The following is a 13637-nucleotide window of genomic DNA, read 5'->3' on the forward strand; positions in this document are numbered from 1 at the left end:
TGGACAAACCTCATATATATATATATATAATAGTGTTATATTTTGAAAAAAAATAGTGTTTAATTAGAAGATTAAAAACAAATGTAAGCCAAATGCTGTTCTCTGTTTTTCATTTAGGTCAGTACCAGGCATATTTGGAAATCAGCAGAATCGATATTTGGATGTTATTCGACAGATGTTACTCCAAAGTTTACAAGATTCAAATACAGAGCAGGTAGAAATTTTTTTTGAGGAAATACATGATTATTTTCTGAAAGCATAATTTCCTTATTTTACCATATAATTCCAGTTAAGTATTAATTATTGACATCTATAGTTGACATCATAAGCAGAAAGTCATACAGGGGAACTGCAAATGAACTGTTAAGTGTTTCTTTAGATATTTATTTTAAAGGAATTGAAATCCCTACCTATTCTTTTACATTCTTGTTTTGTTATGCTAGTCCAGAGTAAAATAGTATAATTGTTAAGTTCAGAAAGATAATTACACCAGATGATTGCTTAATTGAGTACAAGGTTTAGAGGATTCTCTCTCCATTTGTGGTATCTTCTCTAACAAATGCAGAAATATTCATCTACATTTTCTTGTGATACACCCTGGAGTTATATACTGTATATTTCAATAATGTAGAACAATTAATGACTAGCTTCCTAACAACTTTCTTTGTTAATTAATCTATTATTTCTCAAATCTTTGATTTGATCAGCATTTAAATTTTAATCTTATGAAGCACTCCTAACTGCATCAATCTATCTATATCCAATCTTCTTTCATGTAAATTTCCTGCCATTTTTAGAAATGTGTTTTGTTAATCTTTCTTTTTCATTCTGTTTAAGCAGCCATACTATACTAAATTAACCCAGTGCATCAGCGTGCACGTGCACTCACACACACACACACACACACACACACACACTCTTGAATATTAATAATATCAAGTTCTTTTTTGATATTTTCATTTTGAATATGGTTCTACCATTGATGTCATCTGCTTTAACTACCTTATTTTCCTCAACTTCATCTGTGATCCTTTCCTGGCATGTTGGATTATGTGCAACATTCCTTGTAAAGACACTACTGATTATCCCCCCCCCCTACTTGAGAATAAAAATGATTAGTGGATACTCAAGATAACATGTTCAAAATGCTGGTTTGCATAGTCTTTTGGCTGACAATCACCCATACCAGCCATGCTGTTATCTAGTTCTCTTTCACTATAGAGAGCTCATAGAGATTGCAGGAAGTTTGTTATAGTGGAAAATTTGCTATAGTGAATAGTAACTTTTTTTTAGAATAGCATTATGCCAATGTAACTTCAGTGGGGACTTTTTGTTAATTTTATAGTAAGCAAGTTTGTCATAACTGTATGCTATGTGAGAGTTAGCTGTATTTTCATACTTAGAGATTGCCATCTTCATTAAAAATTTTACCTAAATAGCTAAAACGTATAGTCTGTTCTAGGATTAATTACTGAGAACAGTTAATGCTTTCCTGCATGTTTTCTTAGTTTTGTCTTTATATTGCTCGCTTTCTTACCAAATTTGGACAGTAGTTATTTAACGTGTTCACACTGGTTGTCTCGTTCTGTTTTATTTAAGTGGGAACTGTTATGTCCATTCAACATTGGGTACATGCATTTTTGCAAAGCTTTTAATATGTACAGCATGCTAGTTTGAATGTCTCTGGTCAGGGCCGCATTTATACTTTTGGAAGCTCGACAACATCATTATGAGGCCCTCAAAAATAAGTATTTTTTTTTTAGTTTATTGAAAATAAAAGTCAACATTTCCATAATAACTCATTTTAATAACATGATACAACATTGGTATACATATTTGTATTTAAAAAAAAGTATAAAAATAAATCAGTTCAAATTTAAATAAAAAAATTAATAACTAAGTTTTTTTTTCTGCCTTTGGTTTTAGCAAATATATCTATAATGTCATCATAATTGATCGAGTCCATTACATCTGATTCAATGCATAATAACGGTCACTTGTTTTATTTTGGTGCAAGTTGCTTCTTAAATAATTTTTTATTCGTTTCCACACTGAAAATGAGCGTCCAGCACTTAGCTGTATAAATGAGATGGCCACATAGCCTTTAAAGGAATGCGGAGAACTGACCAGGGCTTCTGACCTACTGTCCAATCCTCACCTTCTCGTGGTGCACCCTGTTGCGTATCTACCTGGATACTGAACAAACGAAGATGGGCTGGCAATTTGGAATTTAGTTGACCAAATTGTATTCTTATTGGCTTAAACCAATATAGAAAATTATTGTACAACATGACAAAATTTCATGCCGGCTGGGGCATCGCCCGGTTAAACAAGGCCCCAATTATTTTCGCCAGGGAACCAGGGTAAATAGCGAAAAGTCAGCTACTGGAACAAATCTGAAAGCACATCCCAACTCAACATCATCAGAGTTAAAGATCGGTACTATCAACATAAGAAGCCTGAATGGCAAAGAAATGGAGCTAGCTGAAGAATTAGATAAGTACCAGATTGACATAATAGGGGTGAATGAAACAAAAAAGACAAAAACTGGTGAGATCTTTCTGAGCAATAAATACAAAATGTTATATTCAGGAAATGACAATCAAGGAAAAGAAGGAGTAGCCATAGTATTCAACACAAAATACAAGGCTAATCTCCTTGAATGGTAGGCAGTCTCAAGTAGAGTGATGTGGGCAAATATCAGAATGGGGAATTGGACAATGAGCCTTTTTTGTGCCTATGGTCCCACAGAAGGTTCTACTAAGGTAGAAGTGGAGGAATTTTTTGATGCTTTAGAAAAAGCATCCGACACAATGAAAAAGGAAAAGTTGGTCCTTGTTGGGGATCTAAATAGCAGAGTAGGAAATGATTGTCAGACATACAAAAATATTTTGGGAAAATTTGGAGAAAAGAGCAACGTTAATAATAATGGCAAATACCTGTTGGATTTCTGCTCAGGACATGGACTGGTTATTACTAACACCATGTTTCAACATAAAAATGTGCACAAATTCACATGGAGAGAAGAGGGAAGGAATAAGAAAAGTCTCATTGACTATGTTATTGTTGATAGTGATGTTTTCTCCCGGGTGCAGGACACCAGAGTATACAGAGGATTTGAAATTGGAAGTGATCACTATTTAGTCTTGAGCAGGATAAAATTTAATTTCATATTGAAAAGAATAACATGTAAGAAAGTTTTAAAGCGAATAAAAGTTGAGCAGCTCTCAGATGTGAACTGCAGACTGAAATACACTAAGATTATTGAAGAAAAAATGAAAGAGTTTGAGAACAGGAACCAAACCTTGGAGATTCAGTGGCAAGCCATAGAAGAAAACCCTGATTGATTCAGCCAGAGAGGCATGTGGTGAGGTTGTCTGAAAGGATAGAAATAGGCATCATCAAAAATATTTTTAAAATTGTTTCTAAGTTCGGAAAAGTAGACCTTAACGCAACGTTTATAAATTTGTTCATATTTTTAATTGAAGAATTTTCTTCCTTTATCATTATTAAAAATTGCTTAACTTCATCAGTAAATTTTTCTGTATCAGTATCAGTCCCATAAGTTTGTAAAATTTTATCAATACTAGTCTTGTACTTGTCTTGATCTATATCTTCCTTCAAAGAAATGTCAAACATATCTAATATGTTGAAATAGCTTTTTGTTCGTTCATTAATTTCCAAAATTAGCTTATCACAAATGACATGAAAAGTGTTGACAGTGAAATTTTCTTTCTGATGTAATATAATTTCATTGTTAGATTGTGAAACTTCGTCACTCATTTTTTTCGTTTTTTAACTCTTTCCTTTTCATCTTTAAATTTTGTCTTATCTGATAATAAATTCGCTTCTTCATTTACAGCAGTAAAACTATTTCTTATATCTAAAATAAAACCAACTAAAGAGTGAGAGTGTAACAAATTATTTGCTAAAAACAAATCCATATCGGGATCTTATAGAGATTTACTAGTAACATTTATTCGTTGTAAAATTTTGTCCCACATAACTGTTAAAATTGCTGTTTCTGGTTTGTCAAAATGTTCAGCCAATAATGAGCCCTCTAATTTAGAAGTGGGTTTTTCATGAGGAGAAATGGATAGTTCATGTAATGCGTCTTTAATTTGTTTATACATTTCAAAGCCAATATAGGTTCACTTCTTGTGGAACACCTCATTTCACTTAGTCTTTTAACTGTTGAAGATTTTTTTTCTAAATGTTTATGGAGTATACCCCATCTTCTTGTTGAAGATGAAAAGTAATTATATACATTTTAAATAAAACAAAAAGATCGCACTGCTTCCAGACAAGATTTCGCAGCATAATTGCCAATTAAGTTTAAGGAATGACTAGAGTACAGTATATAATGCGCAGAGGGACTATGTTTTTTCAGCTTAGCTTGTAAACCTGTATAGATACCTTTCATGTTGGCAGCGTTATCATAGCTTTGCCCTCTGCACATTTTTATATCGAAAGATAATTCTTCTATATTTTTAATACTACCTCTTCTAAATATAAGGAATTATGTTGTGTAATTCTGATGAACCCGATAAATGTTTCTCTAATGTCAGAATTTGCAGCAACATACCTAAATATCATAGCTAGTTGGTCATTATGGACAATGTCTGCCGTTGAATTGAGTATTATTGCAAAATAAGCAGCTTCCTTAATTTTTGATATTAATATTTCTCTTGTTTTTTTAGTTATTAATGCTATGAATTCATCACAAGTAAGAAAGATAATTTGATCTGCCAGAACCACAGTTGGCATATCTTTTCATTTGATGTTTTAAAAAATCATCAAATTCACTTAAATAATGTAAACATGTTAAATAATTTCCGCAAGATTGCAAGCCCTAGTTTATTTAGTAACATAATGTTAGCTATTATTCTTTTTAAAACCTCTCTCCAATAATTTTCTTCAGATTGTATTTGTTTGATCAATTCAGAATCAATTAGACTACTTACAAAACTTGATTTTCTTTTGTGATATGTGCACATCGCTCGTATATGCTCAGTAGAATGCTCGTGATTACATAAGGTTCGTGTTATATTCCCCAGTCATTAAAACCCTTCATTAAGCTATTACTTAGAAAACAATCTACAAAACAGTAAATTGCTTTGCTGGTTTCTGAAAAAATTAGCCACTCTCGTTTCTCCTTTGTTCCATTCACCTTTTTACAGTAAAAATGTGATATATTTATTACATTCTATGTATTCTTTTTTTAAATTTTCGATTTTACCAACATTCTGGGCCATATTTATTAAAATATGTTCTATAAACTGTTCATTAATAGTAAGTGGCTACACACTGCTATATCGGGAGGATAAGAGCTGGCTTGCTTGCTGGTAAGTACAGACTCCGATTGAAAATTTTCTTCAGAATCCTCGTGATTTGTTTCGTTTACTTCTTTCTCTCCTTCTATGTTTTCCACATCATTTTGATGTTTTTCATTTTCACTTTCATCTCCTCCTGATAATGATACCAATGTTTTTTGTTTTCATTCCGAGAACTGTGAAGTACAACTTCAGTTCTATGAAATTCTTCATTTTCAGAATGCAAGAAAGACAAAATTGACTCTTTTTGACTATTGAGCTCTTTTTCATTTTCTCTAAGTCATTTTCTTTTACTAGCTCCGGATTCAAATTTTCTTGGCGTCATTATGTGTATTAATCTATCAAAAGCAAAATAAATATTTATTAAATCCAAAATAAACATATAAATAAAATAAACAATTACGTTAAAAGCTTAAAAAATACAAAAATCGAAACAGTAGTATCTTGTTTTTTTTTAAAATTAATGAGTAACAGTAAAACAGGAATAATAATTAATTGAATAATATAATCTTACCGACTGCCACAACTACTTGAGCCATATAATTAGGTGTAAAGCAGTATACTGTATACACTTGTATACAGTATACTGCTTTACAAGTACTAGCCAAATAATGGTAACTAAACTATCAGTTTAATTACCATTTTTTAGAATTTCCTTTAATGTTCTACGATATTTGATCCTTTTTGGTGCACAATTTATTTATCGTGTCTCTTCCCAAAAATATAAACAAATTTCACATGTATGCAATAAATATTAATATTAAAAAAAGCTTGGTAATATTAAACTAGCAACCTTGTAAGTCATTTTATATAAATAAATGCCTACCTTATATCGATGGATTATAAATAATTATGCAACTTCTACGATACTTTATATTTAATATTAAATTTTCTAAATAGTTTAAAATCTTTTAATGTAATTCTAAATATATATAATATTTACACTTTTAAATATTCCATGTAATTGAATCATAATTAATTTAAAGAAAGATGTAATTAAAATCTTTCTGTGAAAGATTTCAATTGCAGTGTTGATTTATTGAGAACTTTGATTTTGTTTGACAAGCATCATAGTTGCTACAAAAATTCTGAATACCGAAAAAATATTAAAAGGTATGGTAATAATTTAGTATAAGGATAAAAGTTTTTTTTAAAAAAAAAAAAAAAAAGAATTTAAATGCAATCAAATCGAGTTTCTAATCAAGGTAAAATTTGGAACTTCATGAACTGTTAAGTTGAGATATTCTCACTAAAAATAAAAATTTAGAATTTACGGTAATAAAAATTATAGCAAAAATCATCATATTTATGGAATTACAACATTTATTTATTACAAGATTTATTCAACTCCATCTTTGATTTTTTTAAGTTGCAGTAATAAGCATAATAATTCCAGCTTTAGTATAAACGTACAGGTAATAAATAGTAACGATAACTTGCTACGCTCACTAACATCCACTTTTTTAATCGACATTTTACCCTAAAATGACTAAAATCTTGATGCACAAAAATGAACTGAAAAATCAATTTAATTTATAAATAATAATAAACTTGAATTCAAATGCTCTATTTATATGATATAGAAACTGCTCTTACCTAACTAATTAATACAAATAGCAGCAGCACACAAAAAAACCTCTGTTGTCTCTGGAACGTGTTTCAAAGTGATCGCAAAAACTTTAACTCAAAAATTTATTTACTCTGTTTACAATTTCCACTTATTAAACTTCTAGTATACTTGCAAAGAGGTTAGCTAACTCTTTATTAAGTTACTTTTGCAAACTGTATATCAACTTCAAATATGCCAATAGATTCTCTTAATCACACTTCTTGTTACTGTTAATCTAAATCTTAATTGTCCAACTAAAACACATTATAAGAAGAATTATACAAAGGTATATAACTTACAAAAGCTCTGTATCACACATTCAGTCAAAGGTCTTGCACAAAATGTTCTAAGGCAATTCTTTCATCTCATCTTGAGCTTCCTTCATGAAATCTGGCTTCAGAAGTATCTCATTGGGAAAATAACGGACTATGAACTGCACCCTGCAGTACTCATATACAGCTCTGGCAAAAAAGTTATTCTCCCACGGTGAAAAGAAAAATGTCCGAGCAAAGGTCCTTCAGTTAATTTGTCTCGCCTTTTCTCCTCTGCTTGGGCTCGCCAAAAATGTCTGGACGACTGCCTCCTTCACTAACTCGAATTGCTGCCAACTGTCAACCGGGATTCCTCTCAGGCTTGGAAGCTTTTCTCCGGTGATGGAACATCTCCTTTTGGCAACTTGAAGCTTTCTCTTAAGACTGAAACCAGGAAGCTCCTTTCTGGCAATGTCTAGAAATAGGAAGCCCTCTCTCTCTCTCTAGCGACTTCTGGTTCCGGGAAGTCCTATATGTTTGGCTCTGTCCCCTTTTATTATGCCTTCTCTGAGACCTCGCACAAAGTTTGTAACCCCTGAAGAATTCAGCATGATTTTTTCATCTTAAGTTTCAAGTTCGGCCCGCTCTTTGTTCTCTTCTGTGCCTTCTTTTGATTGTAAGTTGCCGACCATCAGAAAGTTGTTTGAACTTTTCTGACTGACTTCGGAGGTGTTTACGTGCAGAACTTGTAAGCCTTTCTGATACATACAAAATTTAATAAACTACCTTTCTAATGCTGCCATGTAGATCTATTACATACAGCTCCGGCGAAAAATGTTGCCTTTGTTTTTAACACTCTAACATACTCTTATTAAAGAAGGATATACAGATAATTTCCAAAGGGCTATTTACAAAAATATCTAATACAAAATATACAGAGACAAACAAGGCTATTTTTTACAACATTCTTATGGGACTTGACCTAAGTAAAAAAATCGATGTAATGTGCTTTGGAATATTTAAGCTACAATCGAGTTTTTACAATATTGATAAGAATAATAGTCTAAAAATCCAGGTAGTCCAGCAGAAACCATCTGTGACAAATCAAAACTAGTTAATTTATTTAAAACCACAAAAATACAAATTTATTAAGTATATCTTTATAGAGTTCATAATTAAAAGGACTCTAATAATAATAGATTTCTACAGATGTGTCTCATCTTGTTTTGGTATTATCAAAATTATCAAGTTATTCTGAAGCATTATGAATTTTGCTATTTTATTATTATGCTGCTAATATTTCTTCAAATGCGGTACTTTTTACAACAAAACTGGCTAAGTTATGTTGAATATATTTGTTCCCTCAAAATCCCTTTGACCTAATAAAAAAGCAGAATGCTGATGAAACTTCATCAGCATTCTATCTGTTAAAATGCAACCCCCCCCCCTCCCTCGCCGCCGTTAACACATTATTGTAATTATGTGCACTGTATTTCTTGGATTGACCCTTTTTTTGCTGCACAATTTACTTATTGTGTCTCTTCCCAAATGAAATCGAATTTCACATGTGCGAAAATAAATTATCAAAATGTTTGTTTGCATTGGAAATATTATTTCAAATATTTATATTTTTTAAATAACATTTATTGAAATAAATATGATATTTTGCTTCCTTTCCTTGCAAAATAAGATTATTTTGCAAGGAAAATAATGGGGCGCACATTTCTTTCTTTTTATTTTTTTATGGACAACAAATGGTGTTAAACTGCATTACTCGCGGTTTCCGATTGTGAGGCTTTTTAATTTATATCCAATGGTATTTTATCAGAGATTCTACGCCTTTGTCTTTTGCTTAAAACTGCAACAGTACATTTACTTTGGAAAAATAACGAATTCAAACAAAAAGAAAGTGCACACATGTTATCTAGCAGTGTGTGTGTGTGTGTGTGTGTGTGTGTGTGTGTGTGTGGTGATAATTTTTGGAGGGGGTGTTAGCCATTGAAGGCGAATTAATTCTGTTATGAAAATTTTGGAAATAAAATTTCATTTTAACGCATTCACCTACACGTGTTTCAAAAGATAAACTGTAGGGAAAATATCGCTACTTCAAAACTGCCACATAATATTGAAATTAGCCGAAAATATGTACATAACAGTTGACTTCATAACTGTCATTTATTTTGATTTGTAGTGAGTGATTAGGGAGGAAATCAAGAAAGTTGAAATGCAAAATCCTACAGATTACGTTATAAAAATTATGCATTACATGATATGATTTAAGATTTACGTATGATAACTAACCTTCGAACTAAGATTATGAATAAAATTGGAAACTTAATTTGGAACAGATGGAGGCTGTATTCATTTTTAGATTCGGATTTTCATGAATTTATAAAATATTTGTTTGACAAAAATAATTATCTTCAAGTTCTTGGAGAATTTTAAAATGTATCGGCGATTAAAATAATTAGCAAAAAAATTGATAGTGACATTGATCTCCCAAAGTGATACAATATGAAGTGAAGAAAGTATGAAAGGATTTCTTATTTTACGCTGGCATTAAAAACTATAATTATACAATAAAATCAAGCAGCAAAATGAATATAATTCATAGGTATTTAGTCTGATATAACTTAGATTCTGGTTACCGAACAAACAGCAAGCAACTGCGTTTCTTGCTGTAGGCCACAGAACATAGCTACTAAGTACACCAGGTAATGTAGTTAAGTGTTCTTTTCATCGTGAAGGATTATTGCACATTCTAATGGACATGACGGTCAAACTACACTTCTTATCCATGTTCTTTCAGCAGGTGGACAGAATATTATTCAGGTTTGCCGGACATGTACAGGGTGTTCGGGATAAATTTGACATATTTATAATTAATTATATTTTTCCGTAAGTTACATGTATTAACACACACTTCTCTTCATTTAAAAGTTTGGACCCTTCTTCATTCACATACAAGATGTCAGAAAGGATGGATAGCTGGAACCCACCTGAATCATGGAAGAGAATAACTTGTATCATGATGATTCGTGCCCGCCATCAAAATAAGGATATTACGACTGCTGCCCAATGCTCCCTGAATACAGTAAAAACAATCAGGCATGAACTAGAGACTTGCAATGGTGACTACGAGGATGTAGCAAGAAGAAAGATCCCTAGCAGACGATCTGATTGCGTTCGTACAGCAGAATTCCTCGCAAATCTGCAGGAACAGGTGTTGAAGAACCCTGGCATTGGAATTCGGGCTTTGTTCGTGGAGTTGCTAACTGTAGTCAAGCCCTGGATAACAAGGGTAGGCAATGGTAGGCCGTATGTATGGCAGCAGGATTCGGCCCCTTGCCACACCTCTGGGAAAAGTCAAAAATGGTTGTCTGAAAATTTCTACGACTTCACCAGTCCAAATGTTTGGCCTCCAAACTCCCCAGACCTTAACCCCATGGATTATTTTGTATGGGGCGCAGTTGAAAAAGACACCAATCGCACTTCCAGTAATACAAAAGCCAGTTAATGGATAAAATTAAAACAGTTTTTGCGGCCCTTCCCAGGGAGACTGTAGCATCAGCTTGTTCGAGGTTCCGAAGCAGAATTGAAGCTGTGATCGATGCTAATGGTGGTTATTTTGAGTAAATCTTGTTGATAGTATTGTAATTAACTCTGCCTGTAATGTTTTTTTGTCAATTCATTAAATTTAATAGATACAAAGAAGATTTTCTTTTTCCTTACGAAACTGTCAAATTTATCCCGAACACCCTGTATATATGTCCAGCAAAGAAATGGTATGCTTACATACATGAATTTTATGGAATACAGAGTTCCTGTTAGTTTTATATTCCAAGGAAAGAACAATGTATTTCAGATGGAAGTGGGAATTTATATTATGAATTTAATATTTAAAAATAAGTATTTTATTTTGCAACTATAACTACGCTGTTTTTTTTATTGTTCTTTGTGAGAAGTAAGATTTTAAAATGAGGCCCCAATTTTGCGCCTCATGCACCTAATGGTAAATGCGGCCCTGTCTCTGGTTATATTTTATTTGTAAAATTAGTATTTGTGAACTGTTTGTTTGTGTGTGTGTGTTGATTTCTTTGTGTGTGTGTGTTGATTGGTTGATTTCTTTACCTAGTGATTGCATTATGAACACATTCGACCACGTCTTTACTGCAACTGAAAATTGAAATAGGCTGTTAGGATAGTGTATTTAGTTACTCTGTTTAGTGCTACAATAAAAAATTGTTTTTCCTTGCATATATGCAGTATACTATCTGTGGGAGAGGTGATTTGTGTTTCATTCCATTTGTCTGTAACTATTCTAATTGTCTAACTGTCCTAAAATTGCACAGATCAAGCAGGTAGAGAGTTATTTGCCATCACCAGTTCCCTTACAGAAATAGTACACGTGCCTACACGAATACCAGACAACCCCCCAACCACTCTTTCCAAATACCTAGGAGACTTGATCTCTTCTCCTATGAAATAACGCAAAAATAATCACTCGCATCCATGCATCGTATGGCATTGCAAGAAAGCCAAGTGGAACCACTATGCCACATTCCCTTGGATTATTGCTACCAGCCATCTGACCTAAACTTATGTAATGTGAACGTATCACTGAAATAATTGTTTTCAGCTTGAAATGTTTATTCTCCATTCCATCCTAAGTTCTCGTCCCCATGCCATAACTGGCTTGCATTCAAAAATCCATCCACCTATACCACAGCTCAGAATAACTGCTAGGAAACTGTCAACACTACGTAAAACGACTTTGAAAGAGCTAAAAGCAGGGAACTTGCATCCTGCCTACATTGCAGTCATGCATTCTGGTCTCTAGCAAAGCCATTGATTGCAACTTCTGCCTAACACTGCTCTCACCAATGTTTTGTTCTGATGACTCTGTTGCATCGTCACTCACAGAAAAAGCCAATCTCCTGGCTTCCTACTTCTTCTCCGATTCTTGTACTTCTGGTTTTGGTAAATGTTTCCCAGCTATCCCACACCTGCACGCAATGCCCAGTGTGTCATTTTGCCATAAAGAGATCAGGAGAATTTTTCTCAAATCGGATCAACAAAAAAAAAAAAGTCTCCTTGTCTCAACAGCATTCCTCCAATTATCTTAAAGGTCTGTGTTGTAGAGTTGATTCCCATTCTGTGTCTTATTCCACTGGTATCTATCCTGCAGTATGGAAACCATATTCCTCAAACTACTACTCAATTTTTCATACTCAAGTTCTTTCCAAATTAATGGAAAGAGCTAACATCACTCCACTGCTACGTTGTGCTGTCTTGAAGACTCTCGGGTAATAAATGACTACCAGTATGGATTCCATCACTGTCAGTCAACAGGTGATCTGCTCACTTATGTCATCCACATCTGGACAAATACCATAGAAAAGTTTGGCAAGTGTTAAGTGGTTGACTTTTGACAAGGTTTGACATAAAGGCCTGTTAAGTAAACTTCCATCATTTGACCTATCTCCCTGACTTCTGTAGTTGGGCTACCAGCTCTTTGACTAGACGCTCACTGAAGGTGATGTTGGATGGTTATTTATCTTTTAAGTATATAACCAATGCAGGGATCCCACAATGCTCTCTTCTCTCACTCACCCAATTCCTTCTATATATAAATTACTTATTTCAGCAGACTACCAATCTGATAGATAGTTTTGCTGGACACATCGCATTTCATTCATCCTTTTCGTTTGACAAACCCAGCAATGTACAAATCACAACAATCAGATCTCAAAACATTCATCGGTGTGGTTTGGACTGGTCAATTTGAGTGCAAGCAAAACACAACTCTGTGTTATATTGCACAGAAAAAGGACCCTTTTCTTCCAGCCTTACTTTTGACAACACCCAATTCCCTGATGCAGGATGAGATTTATCTTCTTGGGAGATAACACTAACTTTAAATTTCTCTTGCTGCAAACATATTACAAATGTTGTCTCCTCTGCCTCCAAATAGTTAGGTTTCTTTTTCACTTGAAGTGCTACTTTAACTCCAAACAAACTCCTAACTTTATACAAATCACAAATCCATCTGACATCTAACCATTGAATATTACTCCCATATAAGGGGTGGTGTCCCAAGCCCTAAAAGATACTGGACTTAGTACAGAAAAGGACAGTCAGACTGATCAGTGATATCTCACTCACTGATACATTTCATTCATTTTCATACAAGTGCTCAGTTTCTGCTGCTTGCATTTTCAAATGCCTCTATGGCTGCTGCTAATCAAAATTGCCATCAAACTCATTCAGTAACTAACCAATACTCCCTCACAGTGTATCTCCAAACTCACAGAACAAATTTCTCCTCTTTTTTCATCCCTTCTGCTGCTGCTGTGCTCTGGAACAGTGTGCCATCTTATTTCCCAAGGCTTTTCAAGATAAATGTGAACAAGTTAGTTTTTTTCCAACCTTGTATGTGCTATA

At 33.3% G+C, this 13637-nt stretch overlaps 1 protein-coding gene across 1 annotated transcript in view; it reads left to right on the forward strand.

Annotated features, from left to right (window-relative positions):
• Nucleotides 1-13637, forward strand: part of Karybeta3 (karyopherin beta 3) — a 348737-nt gene that overhangs the window by 64322 nt on the left and 270778 nt on the right. The window contains exon 5 of the mRNA XM_090396827.1: nucleotides 118-214. Within this exon, the coding sequence (XP_090252953.1) occupies nucleotides 118-214 (97 nt within the window). The remainder of the gene's footprint in view (nucleotides 1-117; nucleotides 215-13637) is intronic.

Source organism: Typopeltis vanoorti, chromosome 8, assembly GCF_054136105.1.
Source record: "Typopeltis vanoorti isolate ZY-2024b chromosome 8, IOZ_Tvanoo_1.0, whole genome shotgun sequence".
Lineage (NCBI taxonomy): Eukaryota > Metazoa > Arthropoda > Arachnida > Uropygi > Thelyphonidae > Typopeltis > Typopeltis vanoorti.